This window comes from Spea bombifrons, chromosome 3 (assembly GCF_027358695.1).
Source record: "Spea bombifrons isolate aSpeBom1 chromosome 3, aSpeBom1.2.pri, whole genome shotgun sequence".
NCBI classification, from domain to species: domain Eukaryota; kingdom Metazoa; phylum Chordata; class Amphibia; order Anura; family Pelobatidae; genus Spea; species Spea bombifrons.
In genome coordinates this window covers 51,743,567-51,767,630 of record NC_071089.1, presented here as the reverse complement: position 1 = coordinate 51,767,630, position 24,064 = coordinate 51,743,567, and the positions used below count along the sequence as shown (strand labels likewise).

Sequence of the window (24,064 nt, the reverse complement as noted above, 5' to 3'; positions counted from 1 at the left end):
CAGCGATCCTTTAAGAGTCAGAACGCTGTAATATGATGGCGGCCACAGAGGTGGCAGCTGGGAACACTGCCCTGGGTCAGGCCTAGGGATGTGCTCAAAGTAAATACACCTCTCCTAAGCATTATATTCTTTAGTCTCTAGTTTAGTGTCTAATGAAGAGAAAAAATCAGTACTATTGGAACATTAGCACAATTAATGCCACTAGAAGACCTCATGTCATAGGATCACTATGATTTGCACATCAAAACTATTTCACATAAACTTTAAACTGCATTACCTCACATACTGAGGAAGGTATATATGTGCTCCAAAACATCTCTTCACTAAACACATCAACCTCCTAACCTCGTAACTACTTGTTAGAACCCTAGTTTACCTCTTTAGACTTCCTCAGAAAACAGCCACATTCAAAATTCACTTTAAGGTACCCTAATCAAACCCATCCCAATGCAGTCAATCAACTAAAAATTTGCTATTATACTTCTTGTGACCTAAAGGGTAAGGAATATGGCGTACAAAGGATTTATGCTTGCAGACGCTATGTACATAAGAATGGAAGTGCCAGGGCTATTTCAGGAAATAATCCATGGGATATATCACCACTAGTGCTTTTAGTCTGGAAATCCTCTGCAAAGGATCCATGAATGTTATCAATTTTACAAGCATCTTTTCTTGTACTTTAAAGAAATCTTTACGTTGACATTTCCCCTAAACGGAACACTGCTAAAAAAAATAGTCTGTGTAAATGTAATTTGGGCAAAAATAATAAAAAAAGAGTAGCTCTTCATACATGTGTAGATTACAGATCATTTGAGTGGGAAAATAATTTTCCAGATGGAATGTTTAGAGATCGCTGAGTGGGATTTGGTTTCTGCTGGACTGACTCATGAGGATTGTAAAATGTGAACCCCAGACATTAAACTCTGCACAGCTTTAAACTGCTGCAGCTGTTGAATTATCTAGAACATCTGCTTTTTTCTGCTAGGAGTAAATTAAAGTAAGGCAAGCTTAATGTCACGAAGCATGGCTTGATCCTAAACAAGGGAAAATCCATACAGAAGATCTTTTTTCTTTGAGAATGAATTACAGGTATGTACACTGTAACCTAGCATTGAAGAAAACTTAGTTTTATTTCCCTTTGTTCTTATAAACCTCCGGCAGGCTGCCATTGTTGTCAATCAAGTTGTATCTTGAGTTACTTTCCCTACTCAAACACCACACTGAGCTGATTCTTTATGGCAATGTGTCACTGTATAGATTTTCATTAGTCAGAGTGTCCAGCTTGGTGATTTAGACTGAGACACTCTATTGTTAGAGATAAGTGTGATAAGGAGTCTCAGTGTTTGACTATTAGACTGAGATTAGATAACCATACCTGGGAACTCTCCGGGTTTGACCCGGAGATTGCCGGGTGAGCGCTGCTCCTCCGGTTCTCCGGGTCAAGACCCAAATCATCTGGGTCACGGGAGCGGGGTCTTGACACACCCCGCCCATTTTTCCTTTAAATGGAGCGGGGAACGCCCCCGACGTCAGTGGGACTGCCCGCCAATCTCAGCGGGACCGCCCGCCAATCTTAGCGGGACCGCCCGCCAAACTTAGCGGGACCGCCCATTAACGTTAGTCCAAATCCTAGGACTGTTAAAAAAGGCAAAACTATGCAACACTGAACATGTATTTTTAATATGATACAAATTATAAAACATTTTGCAGTAGTTCCCGTTTAAGCTTGCAGCTGTCTGATGTATACACGTGATAGGATGCTGCTACAGTGCGAGAACATTGCACGCAAACGTGTACCCAGGAGGCCACCTTACACATGTCATTTATACAACTCTGGCCTACTGGGGGTCACATTGCTGAGCTCCTGCACTCTAAAGCTTTCCAGCCCAGTTTGGGCGACCTTAACCCCATTGAATACCTTTTGGGATGAATTAGAAAGCTGACTGAGAGCTGGGCCTTCTCACTAAATGGGCACAAATTGGACACACTTCAAAATGTTGTGGAAAGCCTTCCCAGAAATGTAGAGACCGGGGGGTGGATTCCATATTAATGCCCCTGCTTTTGGAATGGGCTGTTCAATAAGCTCATATAGGTGTGATGACCAGGTGCCCACATGCTTTTGGTCATACAGTGTATGTGAGTTTGATAATCCCTCCTCAGACTGAGCAATGTTTTATGACGACTGTCCTTCCCTGTTAATTAGATAAATAATGGATCATGTTAAAACTTTAACCCATTTGTTTACAAGATAAATGACAAATGTTTTATTTCCAAAAATACTCTATCCACTTTTATTAAAAAAAAAGGTGGATAGCGTTCCATGTCTTAACAAGTATTTTCTAATTTGTCTATGACAACAACAAAAAATTGCATCTACAGGAAGGAGTCTGCGTGTCTGTGTCGTTCTGCAGTTGACTAGATACAAGATTCTGTGATACATTCCCCAAAATGGCAAAATATGCTTTAGTGATTTACGTGTAGAAGGGAAGAGATTGTATAAAAGATTTAAAGTACATTCCTGTATACTAATATATAAATTCCACGGTGGTCCCAGGTTAGGATGTTGGCATTTAAGATCCTTCTTCAATTCCACTATAGAGAAGCCAGATACTAATGCAAAGTTATGTGAATTGTGTAATAGGATGAACATCCATTCATTCTTGTATTTCTAATTGTTGTGTTATATATGCCAGGTTCTGACTTTTGATCTTACTGGTCCCTTTAATAAAACCATATTGAGAAGACCAGGCTTATCACATTCCATTTATGAGCATTTATTGTTTGACCAGTTTCAGATTATGACACTGACACTGAAATTGGATTAGGGATCTGACAAATTTACAGGTTGTAGATCCATTTTAGTCTTCTCTATAAACTACCCAAGCTTAAATAACCCTTTTGAATTATGGTTTGATGTTACAGAATAATTAGACCTTGGGCTTTGCCTAGTGCTGACCCAGTGAAAGGTGGTGTCCTCATATGATGTCATTCTGTGTAGGCTGTGCTTGAAGAAGTACTTCAAGAGGAGTAAGACAGGTGCAGAAACACTTCTCTTTCTCTGTGAATCTGTCTGCGATATTCTGGCTTCTTGGAGTACTTCTGCAGAAGGGTGGCGGCATGGCACACATCACAGATGCAGTCTCTCGTGCATTCCTCTATTCGGGGGAGGAGATGTGCGCTGACGCTCCACCCTTTTTTGCAGAAGTGCTCCGGGAGACCTGGTCAATGGAGCTGATACCAGGGAGAAGAGGACAAAGAAAGAAGAGGCAATAGATAAAGGGGAGCCACTGGAAAGGAAACAGGGAAGCGGAAATGGTTGGTGGAGAAGGTAGGCTCAGCTGTTAAAGACTTTACCCCTGCGCTGCTCTCCCGCCTCCATTTGCACCATTACTATTCAGAGCTCTCATGTGACACGCCGTGACTTGCCTAGGTGAAGCACCCGCACTGCACCTGGGGGCCACTAACCTTAAGCTCACCTCTGGATTGGTGTGGCAGATATTATGGTGGCAGATATTATTTTGAGTTTGTAATAATGTATATTAAAGTACTCACCAATCACCATGTACTTTACTATGCATTCTTCTGCCGTTGGGGTGTCCCTTTAAGGATCTTAAAATACCTAAGTAATTTGCATAAATGAAAATGTTCAAAAACAGGGGGGGCAATTATATATTAGTATTGTGTATTAGTGTTTGTGCATACCTGACGATAGAGTACCACTCCCGGCCCGTTATTTATCATGGTATGGAACGATAATCGCACGAGTAGTAAAGTACAGGCAAATGAGACGCCTAAACCCCGCCCCTAATTTCCGATTGGATTACGCGCCCTAAACCCACCCAACCGATCGCCTAGTTCTGCAGAAGCGAAGTAGATTAGGAAAGTAGGAGGCAGCGCAGCATTCCTGACTTCTTAGCCGATTAGACAGTCCGCTCCTAACATCTTTATCTTCTTTCCTCTATATCACCAGATCGATGCCAACTGATTTAACCTCATGATGCTCCACTCCGCCATCAGGATGCTGTATTTTGTGGCGTTTTCTCATATCTTGCTATGTTTCCTGTCCCATCCTGGTACCTGTATAACTATCAATCAGCTGCTGCCCTATGGACCAAATCTAGGGGATTTAGAGCTTCCCCTTGGGGATGATGTGTCAGAGCCCCTCACTCTCAGCCAGCCTCTCCGCTTCTATGATGACTCTGTATCTACCCTATACGTGAGTATTGCTGCTGCTCCTGCGCTTATGGATACTGTGATAAAACCGATCTGGGGTGTCTGCATGGTAAAAGGGCATGCCAGGCTGTTATTATATACTTTGTAGGCACTGCATTGCTGTGATGACTTGGGATCTCCAAATAGTTCACTGAGATCGGTGTGGTTTGTTTATAGGATTCCTTATCTCAGCAAATTTTACTATGCAAGTCTCTGTTCTGAGAATACCAGAGCTGACTGCATAGCCCAAAATGGAATTGTCAGTGAAGTGCCCCATTTGATGTAGTACAGACGCCCATGCCTGCAGAGGTTAGAGTTTCACATGCAACTTAGCTGTTATCTATATATAATGCATAGGGAACCAAGATAAACCCCATACTGGATGTAGGATGTTTGCCCTTTTAAATAATAAAACCAGTAGTTTGGGAAGTTTAGGATTTGTGAACTATTTGTGTATACCGTATGCTTCTGATTTTACATACACTCACACAATGTATATGTTTGTTTGTGGAAAGGTTTGCATCTTTTTTGATGATGAGTATTTCTAACAAAATTATTTTTGTTCTTGCATTTTGTTTACTAGGGCAGAATTTAAACTGTTTTCTTTAGAAATAATAATACATTAGTGATTATGCAATTAAACTGGCAACTTTAATATATTAATTCCTGGAAGATGACTAGGCAATTTTACAATGTTTCCCTAAAGGTTGTCATTTGCCAGCATAATAATAATAATCATCATCATCATCATCATCATCATACACCATTAGCAAAGTATTTTAATTCTTGTAACCATCATTATTATCCGATTGTGTGGAAAATACCATAACTGCCTATTAAATGTGGGATATTAACATCAACTTTCTCCTACTTCCTCAGCTTCTCCAGCATGGTACAGTAAGCTATATATATATATATATATTAAAATTCAAATTAATTGAAAGGCTGTTGGGTAGGAGAAGACGGAATGAGAAGGGTTAATACCTACTTGTTGCTAAGTGCCTTTTTAATGTCCTCTTTAGAAATGGCGCTCTAGGAAAGAGAAAAGTTGTGTATGCGCTTTTGGTCCCCCTCTCTGTGTGTAAAACACAATGCTCTGCATTACTTGAGTTTTAAAGTACATATGGAAACGTCCCATTCCTTCAGATACGATGTGTTCCGGTCGCTCCTGAGCTACTCCGTCATGAGCCACCATTTGGAGACCCCTGGTACCTGACATTACCGCCGGTTGCATTCTGCTTTCGTGTCAGAAAGACTTTGTGAACTAAAAACATTTATTTAATCCCAAAGCAGATTATCCCCCGTCTCCCTATGCTTTACTTTTTACCCCTTTCAGACACCATGTAATATGCCGATTTTTGCATGATGCTGTAATCTGCTGTTCTTCTCTCTCATTGGCACTCAGATATTCCGTCTATCATTCTGCATAAGGTTATCATATCTATAGATGTTCTAAAGCCATCTGCCATCTCCAGGTATTCTCTTTAATCTTTGACCTCACAGCAAGGACTAGCTAACCATGGTGGCAATCCGATCTTATTTCCACTCATTTTTTTTGCTCATCCCGTTACTTCTTTCACACATCATTCATCCTTTCAAAACATGAGCTTTAACCTGAATTCATCTTTTCTGCTTGCCAATATGGAGTAAGGGAAACTGTCTTTCTTCTGGAATGTACTGCGTTCTTCTCCTTTGCCAACTTTGCCTTTGTGCATCTTGACTCTTTTTTCCTTTAAAAAAAATAACACAATGATGTTATTTGAGAAATATTTTCATAAATACATGTTCTCACAGTTGTAACCTACAATATATGACCAAATTTCCTGAAAATGTTTCTCTTGTATCAATAACAATGCTATGAATATGTAGACCCAGTCAACGCAGCTAACCTAGCATAGGTGGGGACAAAGAGCAAAGTAATCATTAATGATGTAAGAGTCACTCAACTTTTCTTTTAACACCCTGTTTTAGCAGAATAGATACATTAAATTGGAAACCTCACATTCCACAAAAGCAAATAATTCCCTAATTTATAAACATTTATCTCAGCAAGGTACGTTTCCCAATGAATTACATAAAGTAATGGTGGCTAGCTGACATTCTGTAGCCCTTTTCATGTTTCAGTTAATATACCCTTGGTAACTACTCATTTTAAACAAAAAACTTTAGCAATATCTAAACCGAGCCTTTTTTTTTGTACATTTATATAAATTAAACATTTCTGGTTTTTGTAAACTGTCCGTAAGTATTATTTGTATTCCATGGCTGTTTGCTTTCTACAGTTTGCTTAAGAATTCAACCTTTGAACTTTCCTCCCCATTTTGTCCTACAAAATATGTGTAGCTGTTATTTAAATTATGTCCAGCAGCATTTACACTCCTTCTTTTTGGAATACATATGGATTTAATTATATTTCCAGCTGCATTTCCGTTTTGGGTTACTCTTTTTTTGTTTAGTATCTCTGTAGCCAATTTCATATGTAGGATTCTTATGTTTCTGAGGTCAAATAGCTTGGCAGTCTGGTGAAAAAGTGTCTTTCATGTAGAACAGCTGGGATTAGTGTTAATGTTATTTAACCTTTTTTAAGTCTTTCGTTTTTGTTTAATAGGAGTGACATTTGTACCATATAAATATTCTTTAATATCACCCACTGTTAATTTAAGAACTTGTATAGGACACATAGACCTTCTATAGGACAAAGCTATACAGTGTGTTTTTACATAAGTAGACCACATGAAATACAAAATAACAACAATATAAAAATAACGAGAAGATAAAACCTTCAATAAAAAGGAAGGGGAGGAAAAGAAGAGAAAGTATATATATATAAGTGTGTGTGTTTATATATATATATATATGTGTGTTCTCATATGGAAAAAGTGTTGCTGTGCTAATTTGTGGAAATATGGACAAGAACTCTACAAAACTAAAAAGTTAAACTCATGTTGAAGCCGTTACAGGAGCCTTCAACATAAGCACAGCCTAAAAAGTCGAGAATAGCAATTCATTAGTATACTTGGGTACCTTTTTACTTGAAACTCGTGTGGATCTACAAAACACAGCACATTAATCTATTATGTTTGCAAGAAAAATTACAGTAAATTGCAAGAGCTAGGTAAGAGTAAACTTTCCTAATGTTGGTATATAGGCATGGATGTTGCAGTTATCATGGTTACAGTTGCTTCCATGTCTTATTTTGCCATAAATATATTAAATGATTTCTTTTTGTGTTTTTGACAATATTTCTTTTTCTTTGACGAAGACAACATGAGTGGCAATAGTTGGCCGATTTTGATTGCCTGGTATAGGCTTTTATCCATGCAGAATTTTACCTCCCTAAATCCTGCTTGTTAAAAACCAAATTAAGAGTGGATTACACAAGTCAATCATGTAAAGATCGTTGGGTCAGTTGGTATTTCTACACAACAGGAGTCATAGGAATTTGAGGGCAAAAAATGTAGAATGTAAGTGAAAGGAATTCTTTGAGTGTCAGACTTGAAATGTGAGTAAGGGAGATGTCTGTAAGTGAGCAATAACATATTTAAGAAAGAACAACCACATTGATCATGTAACTATGGGAAAAAGTCGTATTTGTCACATTTCTAAATCTTACATTTTATCACTAAGTAAAGGAGAATGTCAGTAGAGCATAAAAAATCTCCCTGACAATTGGGTTAACAGTTTTTATTTTATCGTCACCAAATCTATATGATGGTGTTTTAAATACTCAACCTATTTTAGAAACAAACCTCATGGGAATATGAGCGTATATAAGTTTAAACAAGAATTTTTGTCGCATTTTGAATCCTTGTACTACATTTACGTGAGTATTTATCAGATTTATTTGAAGTAATCATTATTTCATTTTTGTTTGCTATTTTCAGATTTCTACTAATGGAATTATTGCAACAAATGAACCTACCAACGAAGATGAATATCTTGAAACATTCCCACCAAATTTTGGGGTGATTGCTCCATTTTATTCTGATCTTGATACAACAGAAAGTGGAAATATCTTTTATCAAGAAAGCTCATCCCAAGAGACTTTAGATCTGGTAGCTAACCATATCTACAGAGCATTTCCAGAAAGTAGTTTTAATCCTACATCTGCTGTAATTGTTACATGGGACGATGTGGCACCTTACTTCACGCAAAGAGGAGACAGCATTCCAGAATACAAGGTACTTTCTGAATAGAAGTGCGTTTTATTTTAATGTGGTACTATAGCAATGACGGACTGTAATGAGGTGAGGCAAAGGACAACATAAACCAACCGTTAAATCAACATTGATATTATGTCATATATAAAAAGAACCTCTTGCATATGTCAAATTATTTTAAGTGGCCATATTATTATTATTATGTGTGCGTATATACAGTGTTGTGTACAGTGTTATGTTATTTTGTATGTATACAGTAAAGGAAAAAAAATATTTGACCCCTGCTGATTTGGTACGTTTGCCCACTGACAAAGACATGATTAGTCTATAATTTTAATGGTAGGTTTATTTGAACAGTGAGAGACAGAATAACAACAACAAAATCCAGAATAACACATTTCAAATAAATTAATAATTGATTTGCATTTTACTCTGTGAAATAAGTTTTTGACCCCTTTGCAAAACATGATTTAGAACTTGGTTGCAAAAACCCTTGTTGGCAATCACAGAGGTCAGACGTTTCTTGTAGTTGGCCACCCAGTTTGCACACATCTCAGAAGGGATTTTGTCCCACTCCTCTTTGCAGATCCTCTCCAAGTCATTAAGGTTTCGAGGCTGACGTTCTGCAACTCGAACCTTCAGCTCACTCCACAGATTTTCTATGGGATTAAGGTCTGGAGACTTCTTGAGTCACTCCTTTGTTGCCTTGGTCATATGTCTTGGGTCATTGTCATGCTATTATACCCATCCACGACCCATTTTCAATGTCCTGGCTGAGGGAAGGGGGTTCTCATCCATGATTTGACAGTACATGGCCCCATCTATCCACCCTAAGTTGTCCTGTCCCCTTAGCAGAAAAACACCCCCAAAGCATAATGTTTCCCCCTCCATGTTTCATGGTGGGTATGGTGTTATTGGGGTCATAGGCAGCATTCCTCCTCCTCCAAACACAGTGCGTTGAGTTGATACCAGATAGCTCGATTTTGGTCTCATCTGACCACAACACTTTCACCCAGTTCTCCTCTGAATCATTCAGATGTTCATTGGTAAACTTCAGACTGGCCTGTATATGTGCTTCCTTGAGCAGGGGGACCTTGCGGGCGCTGTAGGATTTCAGTCTTTCACGGCATAGTGTGTTACCAATTGTTTTCTTGGTGACTATGGTCCCAGCTGCCTTGAGATCATTCACAAGATCCTACCGTGTAGTTCTGGGCTGATTCCTCACTATTCTCATGATCATTGAAACTGCATGAGGTGAGATGTTGCATGGAGCCCCAGACAGGGAGATTTACAGTAATTTTGTGTTTCTGCCATTTGCGAATAATTGCACCAACTGTTGTCACCTTCTCACCAAGCTGCTTGGCGATGGTCTTGTAGCCCATTCCAGCCTTGTGTAGGTCTACAATCTTGTCCCTGACATCCTTGGATAGCTCTTTGGTCTTGGCCATGGCGGAGAGTTTGGAATCTGATTGCTTCTGTGGACAGGTGTATTTTATATAGGTAACAAACTGAGAATAGGAGCACTCCCTTTAAGAGAGTGCTCCTAATCTCAGCTTGTTACCTATATAAAAGACACCTGAGAGCCAGACATCTTGCTGATTGATAGGGGATCAAATACTTATGTCACTGAGTAAAATGCAAATGTCAATAACTTATTTGAAATGCTTTATTCTGTATCTCACTATTCAAATAAACCTACCATTAAAATTATAGACTGATCATGTCTTTGTCAGTGGGCAAACGTACAAAATCAGCAGGGGATCAAATATTTTATTCCTTCACTGTATATATCAAGTGATGTAAATAGTATAAATCTGAAACATAACAGCTTTTAAGTAATTAAATTATAGAAAAAGTAAAAAAAAAATTATTTGGGAAGACTTTTCCTAATAACTAACTGTAATCTAATACATTCTACAAGTTAGGCTTCCTGCGTAAAGAAGTTAAGTCATATTTCTTAAATCCTACATTTAAAAAAGTAACTCTTGGAATTGCGTTTTCAGTTTAAAATAACATATGTGTATTAGAAACCCACTTTAAATGTCCACCACTGGGGAAGATACCGTCTTGTTTCAAGGTCTGCACAGGTACCCTTTAAATAGTTTTTTTTTCTTTTGGGTCTATTTACTAAAGAAGGGTTCACAGGAAAATTTGCAGGATACCTGTGATTTTAACTCTCACAACCCACAACAAATTAAGAAGGGCAGGACCCATTGAATTTCATAATAAATGATGAAGTGAGGGAGTTCCAAACTCTGTGGTAAATTCCCTATATTGAATAGACCCCATTGTCACAAGAGTATTCTGAACCTCCGTTGCATAATCAAGATACTCTGAAAGTTGCATCTCATACTGTCGTTTATCAGAGTAAGTAAAACCCCCATAGGCCAGCTAGATCAAAGCCAATGTTAAGACAAACCCAAATGGACCAAAAATACAGTTAACATTATGACATCTCAGTTGGTAGTTTTAAAGAAAGAGAAAATAAATCAGATTGGACTGACCATCATGTCAAAGTTCATCAAATCGATTTTGACTGGGAAATTGTCCTTTATTATAAGGCTTTACCGAAATCAGCAGTCTGATTGAACAACAGGATTGGCCATCAAGGAAGACCTGACTAAAATCATCAATCTGATCGGGCAGCAATGTTGTATCTGTCATCGACATCAAGCATTATGATTTTTGTTCATAACTATTTGGTATTGTGTTTTTTTTTATTTTTAGAGAAATACATTTCAGGCTGCTCTAGCCTCTGATGATTCCAAGTCCTATGCTATTTTCTTATATCCAGAGGATGGTCTTACCTTCTATGGAACACAGTCCAAAAAGACCTATGATGAAGAAATCTCAGCTCGAGTTGGATTTAGCAAAGGCACACAAAAATTTCTTTTCTGGACGAAAACAGGTCCACACAATGAATTTGCAAATGATAAACAGTCGGTGGAAAGCTTGCCATGGTAGGCCAGACTTTACTTTTGATCACGATGAATTCCCATTCATTATTAAGGTTTTAGCTTTCTAGTATTGTTTCCTAAATAAATTAGCTACAATCCAGAATATAATCTGTAAGTAGGCCTTATTTTGTTATGTGTGTCCCTGTTTATTAAAGAAAGTGGTCTTTGCTTCTGTTTTCTCTGCAGATTTTAGCCTTGACACCTTATAGGTATTTTAAGTTAACCATTTTTTTTACACATTATGAAGTTGTATAGATTTGGAGCGTACCTTCATAAATATTTCCATGTGGCCAGCTTTAAATCTGATCATATAACAATCACTTGCTAAGCAAGCTCACTTTTAAATGATCGCTTATCAAATAAGTCATTTCTGTGTTGTCTTGAAACCTTGAATTGTCTTGTGTGTTGTCTTGAATTTTATTTTGTATCTGATATCGGCAAATAAGAAAAAGTCATTATACTTTTGTTGAGCACTGTTGCAATAGTGTTTATGAATGTCTATTAAACTGCCTATAGGGTGTGTAGGAATTCACAGTTACGATTTGTTATTGTTAATGTAAGTTTCTCTTTATTTCTTAATTTCCAGGAATAGCAATTCAGGGATGCAGGGAGTCTGGGTTTATGAAATAGGGAGTCCATCTACCACTACATCCGTTGTGCCTGCTAATGTTGGTGCTCCAGTCTCCCCTACCGAAACAGTAGATCATCAGTTTTCTGTCCAACCGGAACAACCAGGAGAAGATGATTATTTACCCTATCAGGTTCCTGAAAGCTTTCCAATAAGTACTTTGAGTCCAGATGAATCGAATCCTCATCAGCAGTCAGATGTCATTGAATTAGATACCTACAGATATCAGATACCCAATACAAATCAGGAAGTAGTGCATGTGGATGAAAACATTGGTGATACTGGAATTGGTAAGTTTAATTAACCACTGCCCTAGTTCTATGCTTTGCCTCTTGGCTGTGACCAAAAAAGAAAATTAAGAATCTCTGGTACTGTAGCTTTCATTTATTTATTTAAAAAAAAAAATTTATTGTGTAATGTGTAATGTGTCTAAATATAAATCAATAAAGGAAATCAGGTAGGATGCCTCCTCTGGCATCAACCAATAAAGGGCAGCTGCCCTTCGCCATCAGTAGTTAAAGGTCTGTACAAGCGCCGGCAGGGGCCTCCTCTGGCATCAACCAATAAAGGGCAGCTGGCCTTCGCCATCAGTAGTTAAAGGTCTGTACAAGCGACTCTATTGGTCGCCGGCAGGGAGCTCCTCTGCCAGAGGGGCTCCCTGTTGACGACCAATAGAGTCGCTCGCACGGACCTTTAACTCCTGGAACCTCTCCAGGCCAAGTTTCGCTGTCAGGAGTTAAAGGTCCGTACGAGCAACCAATAGAGTCGCTCGTACGGGCCTTTAACTCCTGGACCGGGGAGGCCAGTGGTCTCCCCAGGCGGATTTTCAGCCCCAGGATTTTAAAAGTCCATACGAGCAACTCTATTGGTTGCTGGCAGGGTGCTCGTCTGACCTCAACCAATGAAGAGCAGCTGCCCTTTATTTGTGGATGCAGAGGAGGACCCTGCCGGCGACCAATAGAGTTGCTCGTACGAACCTTTAAAATCCTGGCGCCAAAGCTGCTGCGTACCATTACCACATTAACCCCGTCTAAAAAAAAAACCAGCAAAAAATAAGAAAAAAAGTGAATACAAAGAATGTACACAAATGTTTGTGGAATACGAAGATATTTTCCCCGCAAAAAGGAACACGGCGCCCAAGTCTAGTTATTACCTTAATAAGGGAACATACATAGCATGGCTTGGCTGGGGATGGTCAGGCAGTCCTGGCACTTTAAGGTGGTGGCTTTCTGATGACGTCAGTGTGGCCAACAGCTGGATATGCACAGCTGCACACTACTTTTCTCTGCTCACATAGCGGCAGATTCAGTGAGTATGTGGTGATGTCTGCCAGCAGCCCACCCATCATTTGTCCAGTGTGCCAGATGTCTAGTCCGAGTCTGATACATAGGGTTATTGTTCAGGAGTGGCACCTACCCTGTAGTAGTAGTAGTAGTAGTAGTAGTAGTTTTTACATATTAGCACTAAGAATTATAATCACTTATTCTATGATTTCAAAGAAGAATCTACTTGTCATGAAAAAATTATGTTTGATTAAACTATGGAAAAGAGGAATCATAGTTAAACAAAAGTATGTCTGCTGCATTATCCAATTATAAACGCATCTGCTTCTAATTTATATTTACTATGCTGATGATTAGTACTGCCACATCTGTTATACTCTTATCTTTGCTGTGTTGTCACTAGCATCTGCCCTTATGGATACATAGTACGGTGTATTCATTAATGAAACAATTTCAGAATATTTAAAATACCGTCCCTGTAACAATTTCTATTGTAAAGGAGGATTGACATGCATTGCACCAACTTGGGTAAGCATGTCATCTGATAAATGTCAGCGTGACACTGTTTTCTCCTAAGGGATATCGGTCAGACAGTTTGAAGGACTGATGTGAAATTGTTGTCAAAAAAGAGCAGTCGTATATAATAATCCTGGTAGCCTGCGGTTGTATTGAGCACTTCATAATGATTACAGAGTACCAATCCCAGTGCGTTTTTTTTTAATTGAGCATAAGGACTTTACAGTCCCCACATTAAGCGAAACAATCAACTCACTTGCGCGTGAATGCCAGACCTAACAGCTTGAGATGTGTGCATTTATTACCACTGCCAACAGGGAATTTGTTCAGCGTGAAGAATGCTTCCTGAAGCTTATTTTATTCACCTGGGTTCACATGCAGTCTGTTACTCACTAAGTTTACTACCAGGCCTATAAAAACCTGCTTCAATCTACCGTAGTTGTCCTAGGACTACCTGGCATAACCTTTGTAGCGGAGGCATTTGTGTATTGCCATTGACCTTGATTACTCATACATTAGCCTTGACCACTGCCTTGCCCGGTGTTTTGTGTTTTAGTATCATATACTCTGCGTGCCTCCAGTTTCCTGACCTCAATCAGAAACCTGAATTCATTTCCCACCAACTTCTACTATGAAGGTTCCCTTCAGCATTAATGAGAAGTAGCTACTTTTTCTTGGCTTAGTGAACCTAGTGTCCTTCGAGGTCAACAGGTACTCAAGTGGTTTGGGTGAAGAACTTCAGTAGGGTCATTGCGGGAGTGTTCCACTCTGATCCTACTCCGAACTTCTGGTGGACAAACTACTTTTCTAAGTTTTATAGTTGATTTACTTGCTCTAAACTAAAAAAAAACTAAGAAGAAACTAAAAAAATGGTTCTCATGCATGTGCTGTATGGGAAAGCTAAGTGTATTGCGACAATATAAATACAGGTTCCTGTCAATGAACTACAAGGTTCTCCAGAATTTTGTAGAGTTTGCCCATCCTAAACTTACTAAGGGTCAACGGCATGAATACAATCACTGAACATTTTCATATGGGTATTCTCTAAACCATTTGCATCCTGGGTGGAAATTCAGTCTTAAAAATAATGTTAAATTAGGTAAATTAGTGCTTCCCTTGAGTTCAGCTCTTGAATCAAGTCCCTTTGTCACCAGACCCCCCCTGAATGCAAGTAAATTATGTGCCTACATGTCATCTTTTTCTTTGTCTTTTTAGTATTCCAGTATAACACAGGCAGCCAGCAAACTTGTGCCAACAATCGCCATCAGTGCTCCGTTCATGCATTTTGTAGAGACTTTTCATCCGGATTTTGTTGTAGCTGTAATTCTGGCTACTATGGAAATGGAAGACAATGCGTGGCCGAAGGTAAGATCTTTGGGATTACAACATAATTTAGCTGCATTTACACAAAAATAAAATGGACAAAACCTAGGCAACTGTTGGGTGTTAAAGAGTCCATTTTGCATGGACTGCAATATATTTCGCTAGATTCAACTTGTGCAAGAAGTCTTTAGATATTGTTGGTAAAAAATATAGACTTCTGTCTCATTTAACCCTTTCACTGGCTGATTCGACAGAAACCAGGATGTGCACGAAAGACGCATACTTTCTGTACATGTTCAGTAGAGCTTCTGTTAAAATCAATGGGGGTTGCATGTAGGCTGGCAAAAGATCAGTGTTAAGAAGTGTAATTGGCAACTGCTTCATCCTTTGAATTTATTGAGAACTCTGCTCTCTTGACTAGAATAAGGGTGCTATGAGCATGTTGAAGAATATATATAAATATTGCTTCTTGTTTTCAGTAAAGTCTCATTTTATTTTATAGCAAACATTCATTTTACTCATTAATGTGCAAATCTCTATACAGAACATAATACTTTGCATACAGATCTTTGAATTAGTGGCTACAGCTAAGTTCACATCACCTTTAATGTTATATCCATGTGCCTTCATTGATTTCATACATTCAGATGCATGCAGCTCTATATTAAATTTACATGGACAAAAAGTGACCATTTTTAATACTTCCTTTATTGAACCCTTTATTGATCCTGTTTGAACTTCTGCATGTTGAATGTGTTTTTCAGGAACCGCTCAGCGTGTGAATGGTAAAGTGAAAGGAAGGATATATGTGGGCAGTAATCCAGATCCAGTATCGTTTGACAATATCGACCTGCACTCCTATGTTGTTGTTAATGATGGACGAGCGTACACAGCTATCAGCACAATTGCTGACTCTCTTGGTTACTCTTTGCTGCCACTTGTGCCAATTGGCGGTGTTATTGGTTGGATGTTTGCACTGCAGCAACCAGGGTACAAGAATGGATTCAGCATTACTGGTGAGTGCATTGTATCTTGGAAGAGTTTTATTAACCATGTCCTTATTTTTTCCACTCATGTCTGTCTGTGTACTAGACAGCTGTAGAGGGGCAGAAGTCAAGCCATAACAGAGTCCGTGCAGGTCCTCGCATGCATCCTTTGGGGAATCCTTAGAGGTCAAGCACTGGTGAAAGTAGAATAAGCTTCTGGTTTAGCTATGGCTCCTGCTCATCCTCTCTTGATTAGCCAACCTGTACCAGTTGTTTGGCTTGAGGCCAGCTTACGTTCACACTGGCTCATCCAACCCTATTGTTATCAGTTTGCCTATAATCATCATAAAGCAACTCGCTCCATTCCTCAAAAGATCCTAATTGTCATCTGATAACACATCTGCATAACACAGCAATGGGGAAAACATTCTGGGGCTGATATTTTGACATAAAATCTACTCCTAAAAATGTATGGGTAATCTTTTTACGTTTCTCAAGGCCAATCTTGTTCTTATGTCCATATTATGTTTTCCAATTATTTTTGTTTTATTTCTTTAGGTGGAGAATTCACACGAACCACAGAGGTTACTTTCCTGCAAAGCAGCAAGAAACTGGTAATCAAACAGCAGTTCAATGGCGTTGATGAACACGGCCACCTTACAATCAGTACTGAACTTGACGGCAGTGTGCCTGAAATTCCATCTGGTTCCATAGTTCACATTGAACCTTACACTGAGCTTTACCAAACCGCCAGCAATAGTAAGATCCCGTTTCCATTATTACTAAGAAGTTTTCTAACCATTTTAATAATGGCCCCTGTGGAAAAGTGCTAGTTGTGTATTTTTATCATGTGTTTACGGTTTATTGCATATAGAGGTAGTTTGGTACCTTGACCATCTTTTTGATATATATCTGTTCTCAAAATCTATTTGTTTTCTCTTTAATACAAAATAGGATAAAACCATAGATTAACATTGGCACCCATGTATTGTGGGACACAAACAGAACTATAACCTCTCCTGCATCCTCCTCATCATTAGGGGTAAAATTACACTAGCATAATAAGTGGTTGGTATAGAGATATAGATAGAGACAGTTACAACCTGAGTCTACCTGAATAAGGCGAACAGAGGTTGATTAATATAAAATGGTTTCCTGTTTCTATGCATGATTCAAGAATCCCAGTTACAAGAGCTCATGCTGAAATGTATACTTTATACAAATTCCAATACTTACATTACTGTTTTAACTCCTTAATGCATTGTTTTCAATGGGTTTGGGGACCGCCCATTGTCCTTAAGGGGTTAATAAATGTTTCCATGTACTGTATGTTAAGCTGGAAATATATGCTGTTTGCATAATTTGCATTGATACTATCTACTTGTCAAAATGCATAAGGCTCACTGTACTTGATGCTTTGTTACCCCTTCTCCTTTTGAGTTAAAAATGTCAGTTCCATTTAAGTATATCTAAGTGAGCTGACGACCATGCGTTCTGGACTTCCATTCATTGTTATCACAAAACATTCCTGTCTGCATTACAGAAACATGTCACATACAACCCTGATATGTAAATCTCACAAAAAAACTATGAGCCTTGAAATCTTTAACCCGTATTTTGGGGGACCTTCAGTCGACTTGCATAGGCAACTTATATTCACTGATCCTAAAACTATGCCTACAACATATTACAAGTTGAAAGCTTGGGGGGCTTAAATTAGCTGAAGTCTGAAACTAAGATTTAGATAAAGTCTAAAATATGTGACAGGCAACGTTCTGATTGTTTACGCACGTTAGCCAGATCTCTGGTTTAGTGAAGTCTAGTTTTAATGTGAAGTCATACACAAATGGGTAATACATACACACGGTAAGTCAAATTGGTTAAACAATACTGTAGGAGATGTGCGTTTAATTTGTCATAATTTATGTAAATATTGAATGCATATTGGTGTTTCTCAGTTTCTGTCTTTTTGTTATATTTCCAGTTATAACATCTGTATCTACCAGGGAATACACAATAGAGGTCCCAGGTGGGGACTCGGAAACGTTCACCTATCAGTGGAAACAGACCATCTCTTTCCAGGAATGCTCTCATAATCCAAATGCCCCAGTTCTTCCTGCCATACAGCAGCTTTCAGTGGACAGAGTATTTGTTCTGTACAATAAAAACGAGCAGATCCTCAGATATGCTTCCAGCAACTCCATCGGATCAATTAGTGGTGAGTCTGCATGCTTCTAATGAAGTTCTTTTCACTTAGCTTTTATGTGTGTTTTAAATCTTTTCCACACAAGAAGCAATGGAATTATTTGAAATTGGCAAACAAATGGTCTACATACACGATACTATTCATCTCTAGATCTTGACTGCTTTCTACTGGAGTAGAAATTCTACAAACTTCTAGCCTAGTTTCTCTCATTGTAGTCTTTTAACTCATCATAATCTTATTTCTGTCCCCAGCGCTCTACTGATGTGTTCTTCATCAAATAACATATAGTCAAATGCCATTTTTCATTACACATCTCCCTACAGCCTTTAACACTACCATCTTCTAGATTAAATCCTGTATTTTGAGTTCCTCCTGCAATGTCTATCTCAAGCCTTTGTCGAACTACGTCCGAGAACTTCTATACTTTGGGGTTCCGAATTATATAGCTATCTTTATCGAGCGGCGCGAGAGAAATCAGACACACAGACAGGAGTGTATGTGTAATAAGATCTCTGCATTATCTATATATATATAAATTTTCTCGCAAAAACATAAAATAATGTCCTATTCTAATCCAGTCACTTTACGTAAAATAGCAATATGTCCCTATAAGGCAACGTGTTTACAGTGTAACAGGAATGGAGCGTGGGCAACAGATACTTGTTACTTCTGCAATATATTTTTACCTAGTTTCAGCTGAAACCGATTTTATTTGGAACACTGTGGTCGTGCATATTTGAGAGACCCAAATGTGGGAAAAAGCTCATCTTATATTTCTTAACATCTTTCTCCTACTGCTTTCTGTTTGAGTAACTTCTGGCTAAATTATGGGGCTTCTGCTCTCCTCATGCTTCAATCCTCTCTCAAAGGCATCTCAAAGTCTGAACTATTGGTTTTTAGTATTTTACATTTTTGTCACCATCAACAGTTTCACAGTTCATTCAATGGCCCAAGTTGCAAGAGCTTTATGCTTGACTCTACTAGCCATGTTCTTGTGTTGAACACCTCATTAGTTTTTGCTTTCCTTGTTAAGTCTCCACATTGCTGCAGCTCCCTTCTATCTGCACTATCCTTCTTCTGTCTTTCACCTCTGCAGTCTGAATATTTCTACCAGAGTCTACCAAACCCATCTCTTCATCTGCTGCTCCACTGTGTCGGTCACATCAGACCTTGTAAAACATTAATTTCAGACATATCATCTGTTTTGGATATGCTATAGCATTTGAAAACCTTTGGAAATAAGTTTAACCATCCATCAAAAGACGTCTTAGACAACATTCAAGAGCTAGTGGTAAAGAAACCTTCCATCCTTTTTTTATTTATTTTCTGCTTCCCAAATTACTGGAAAAATTAGACTCATGATCTATCTGAATGATTTTAGTAGACCCCAGTTCAACTCTGCAAACTTTGAAGTCTACACTGAAGGTGTTAGCCCAAGAGGTTTTTTTGGCCTCCCTGGACCACCACTGTGCCTTTTTTTTCAGACAACCTCACAGACGTTTTCATGTTGCCCTGCCTGGTCCAGAACGACGCATACAGTACACATCCCTAAATTTCCCCAGTGGACCCTGCAACTTTATAGCCAAAATATATTCATTAAAAAAATATGTTGATTTCACATGCAGAAATGTGCATCTTCAAAGAAAAAACATAGGTCAAGATAGTTAGAAAATAGTATAAAACTGTTTTTGTGTGCAGCTAAACTTGAACTTTATACAAGGAAAACAAATAATTGTTCAGAACATTCTGTTTCTTTTGGCCGGACGACACATTTACACATTCATGTGTTTGTAGTACTCCTATGACAAGGGTGGTGTAACTCTTATTGGTGCCTAATCCTTGTTTAGGAGGGCTAGTATGACCTTTACCCTCATCTGGATGACCATTTTTTCCAGATTGATTGACATAAGAATGGACTTTGTGTCCCAAATATTAGTCTCTTGAAAGTATGTGTTCTCGTAAAGTATCAACTTTGTGTTAAACAGGGCAAATTTGGCAGGCACACGCGCTCAACTGTTTTTTTGTGGCAGGGGAATGGGCACTCTACTTTATTGTTGACAATAATGTGTTTCCTCCTCAGAGGGCTCAGAGGAATCAAATCGGAACCCATGTTATATTGGTACTCATGGCTGCGATACGAACGCCTTGTGTCGTCCAGGCCAAGGAAATCAGTTTACATGTGAATGTTCACCTGGCTTCCGCGGAGATGGAAGAGCATGTTACGGTAAATATAGTTTATTAAGCACGCAACGGAAATGTTTGTCATATGTAATTTCTTTCTTTCCAAACTAGAAGAAAATATGTGAGATTTTTTTAAAAAGCGGTAAAAGGTTTATTCACTTAACTGGGAGTTATGGGGACAGTTAAAGCAATTTATAATGCCACTTAACCACGTGATATGTTGGGTTTACGCATTAACTTTATCTTGCAATAAGGCCTCTGGTGCCCCCTGCACAATGTATACTTAATTTCCCTTATCACGGAAGGAACTTAAGCCGTAGCAAACATTTTTGGCAGCTCTCACAATTCATGCGTAATTGAATAAATCAGAGAGCAATGTGTTTGACACTGTCTAATTAGAGTCACTCGATGAAAAAAGGTTACATTTACTTGGCACTTTATGTTGCTTTTTGTACTGTTGCAAAAGTCGGTTTACCTGTTTTTGTAACTGTGATTTTTACACTTTCCTTGTGTACTGGTTAAAGCTCTGTTTTTGTGTTAAATGTGTACGGGAGTCACTTGCCTTTTGCTGCATGCAAATTGGTGCAGGCATTCTTTAGTTATCAGACATCTCCCTGATTTAACTCCTCCCCCAGCTGCCTCTATTGAAAACAGGAATCATTTGTATGTACACTTCCTGCACATGCTCATTAGCACTCCTGGTCTACTTAACGGGAGTAGCAGCAGTAAATCACAGTGTGCTTCCTGAACACTGAGTTTTGCTGCCATAGACATGCTGCTGCAGTCACTTACAAATGGACGTGCCGCTGAGCATGTGCAGAAGGAATGCTTCCTGCCTACACTTAGTTTCAGTAGAGACAGCTTAATGTAACTTGCTAGTGTCCATAGTCACCTAAAATAAAGGTTCCTGCATGGTGGCAGTATGCCGAACCAACTGTCTGATCCCTGCTTAGATTTTTTTTTATAACTGTGATAACTTGTCTTTAAAACAAATCCGTGGCTATAAATATTACATATCTTATTTATGAATACTTTCATTTATTTTTTCTTAAATATAATGCATGTTCCCTGTGTAGTGGTAGTAGTATGTAGCAGTAGTATGGTAATGGCATGAGGTTTAACGTACCACCCAACATCACTGGAAGCCCAAGGGGAACACGGGGGCAATAGGGGTAGAACATTGGTTTCCATCCACCTCAGAACCTATGAAAGCAGAGCTCTTGTAAATATGCATCAGTAGTGCAGTTTTATAGCAAAATTGCTAAAAAAAAAACCTGGAGTATAGACTCTCCTCTATTTATTGATCCTAGATGTTGATGAATGCCAGGAACAACCAAACATTTGTGGAAGCAACTCATTGTGTAACAATCACCCTGGGACATTTCGATGCGAATGCATTGATGGATACCAGTTTTTAGCAGACGGCAAGACATGTGCAGGTACGTATACTCTGCTTTCTATAGTGGTCATTCATCAGAAATTTTGGGGCCTAGTGCAAACTTCTGTTACTGGTATACCTTTTGCCTTCTTGTTTAACATCCTAACTATTTTATTTACCACTTCTATTTTTTCCTTTGTTGTTCTTTTGATCTTTTCATTTCCATTGGCTGCCCTTTGTTCTTCCTGTCTTCCATATCTAATTGTTTGTATTATCCAAAGGTTATTTTGCAAAAAATACCTTTTTTTTAAACGTTTGCCATGTGTTCATGTCTTGGTTTTGTAAAGGCTTTGGTAAAATGTCAGTATGTTCAGTATGTTCTAAGATGCACTATTGTGTTAACAGTGAGTACTGTAGATTAAATGATTGCAACACAACACTGTTTATGTCGTAATGTAAAAAGCATGTGTGTAAATCCCAAAAGACCTTGCATTATAATTGAAATATTTATTGTTGGCAAGTCAGAGATTTTAAACCCCTGGGATGTTACTTACAACGTTATGATGTGATTATATTTAAACTCATGTCTAAACAATTATATACAGCACAGAATACATATTAATGACATTGTCATGATTAAAGGGTGGTGGTATTCAACAAAATGAGTTTTCAGTGCTGATACACAAAACATTGCTAACATACAATGTACGGGTTTGATAATAATGTGATACTGAAATCCCAACCCATTCCATTCCAGAGTTGGATCACTTACACTAGTCATCTTAGCTTGAAACATGATTACATTTTCTGGTATACTCTATACCAAAAAGCTTCCACGTTCTAGTTTGATAATCATCATATTCATTGTAAAGTTTAATTGTAAACATAGAAGGATTTTTCCTTTTTAAAGTATTGCTGTAGCTCAGAGCATCACGGCTGATGCCAATTTAAGCACCCCTCAATGCCTACTAATGTGGCTGACATCAACATGAAGTTAATTGGATCAACTTAGGAAATGTTATTTTGTGGGTCAGAGGGGTAAACCAAAATGTATTTCACTTTCAGTCCTGGCCGTTCATAATCAGTGTGCCCAATAACGTTCTATCCAACACATGTTGACCAGTAAGGCTTGCATAGAATACTTATTAAAGGAAAAACATAGTGTTGTAAATAGTATCTTGAGTCTTTGTTATGTTTGTAGATCTGCTGCTAAGTCACACACAAAAACATAATTTCTGATACTGAAAGCAAATATGCCCATCACTACCCAGCCTCAGTGTAACATATTTCTGTTACTCAAACACATCCGCCAGTATAGTGGAATAAGCCATTAACTGACGCAAATCCTCGGAATAAAAATACAGTCGGTTGTTGGGGATTTAAGGAAGAAATGAAGAATTATATTTAATATAAGAGAGATGTGTCGCCTACATCTTACTGGTCCCAAATGACTAGCATCTCTCAACTGGTTGATTTAGTACATAAGCCACACTTTGTTATAGGATAAGCAGATATAAAGTGTAAAAATGAACTGTTAACTGTGTCGTATTTACTTTACCAGCTGTGGACCTTCCTACAAACCACTGCTTAACTGGAACACACAACTGTGATATACCAGAGCGTGCGCGCTGCATATATACAGGTGGCTCCTCATACATCTGTGCCTGCTTGTCAGGATTTTCTGGAGATGGACGGTCTTGTGAAGGTATGTGCTGGAATCTTCTCTTTAGTTCATCTCTATGACATTTGTATCAAAATGACTTTGTAAGAAGATAAAATCCTAAGAAAAATACCTTTTTTTGCAAACAGGGTTATGAAAACGAGTTTCCTGAGGTTTATTTCATAAAGAATTAGTTGCTGGTACATTGCTACAGCATAATAACAGTTACCTCATTAAAGAAACATTAATGTTAACTTTTTAATATGCTTTTCCATATGTTAAGTTCACATTGCCGCTTTTAGTTTAAAGCCATTGTGCTGAATTGTATGCCAGTTGGGTTTAGTCTGCCAGGAGGGAAAGAATTTGGAGTGCCTTCAATGCGTCCACACATGCACCCAACTTTTTGTAACCCTGCACGGCCATGACAGTAAACCAGATTTGTTTATGGGGAAAGAAGGGCGTCAGTGAGGCATTACTTCAACGTCGTCCTTTCATCGTCCTTTCAACGATGTATGATGGAGGATCAGGGATCAGTTTAGCCCAGGTTAGCTGGGCCTCAAAAGGCAGCTTTTGG

At 38.5% G+C, this 24,064-nt stretch overlaps 1 protein-coding gene and 1 long non-coding RNA gene across 4 annotated transcripts in view; both read left to right on the top strand.

Annotated features, from left to right (window-relative positions):
- The first annotated feature begins 3,880 nt into the window (after positions 1–3,880).
- Positions 3,881–24,064, top strand: part of NID1 (nidogen 1) — a 34,558-nt gene continuing 14,374 nt past the window's right edge. For both annotated transcript variants that reach the window (XM_053459138.1, XM_053459137.1), the window contains exons 1-11: positions 3,881–4,216; positions 8,097–8,393; positions 11,100–11,332; positions 11,916–12,247; positions 14,972–15,121; positions 15,844–16,095; positions 16,624–16,824; positions 18,050–18,283; positions 20,352–20,495; positions 21,763–21,891; positions 23,392–23,535. In XM_053459138.1, the coding sequence (XP_053315113.1) occupies positions 3,995–4,216; positions 8,097–8,393; positions 11,100–11,332; positions 11,916–12,247; positions 14,972–15,121; positions 15,844–16,095; positions 16,624–16,824; positions 18,050–18,283; positions 20,352–20,495; positions 21,763–21,891; positions 23,392–23,535 (2,338 nt within the window). In that variant the 5' untranslated portion in view covers positions 3,881–3,994. The remainder of the gene's footprint in view (positions 4,217–8,096; positions 8,394–11,099; positions 11,333–11,915; positions 12,248–14,971; positions 15,122–15,843; positions 16,096–16,623; positions 16,825–18,049; positions 18,284–20,351; positions 20,496–21,762; positions 21,892–23,391; positions 23,536–24,064) is intronic.
- Positions 13,140–13,858, top strand: LOC128483091 (uncharacterized). Of its 2 annotated transcripts, XR_008351041.1 has the most exons (3): positions 13,140–13,200; positions 13,330–13,632; positions 13,774–13,858. It is a non-coding gene; the product is annotated as an uncharacterized LOC128483091 (long non-coding RNA). The 2 variants fall into 2 exon arrangements; XR_008351040.1 differs by lacking the exon at positions 13,140–13,200 and having other exon boundaries at positions 13,299–13,632.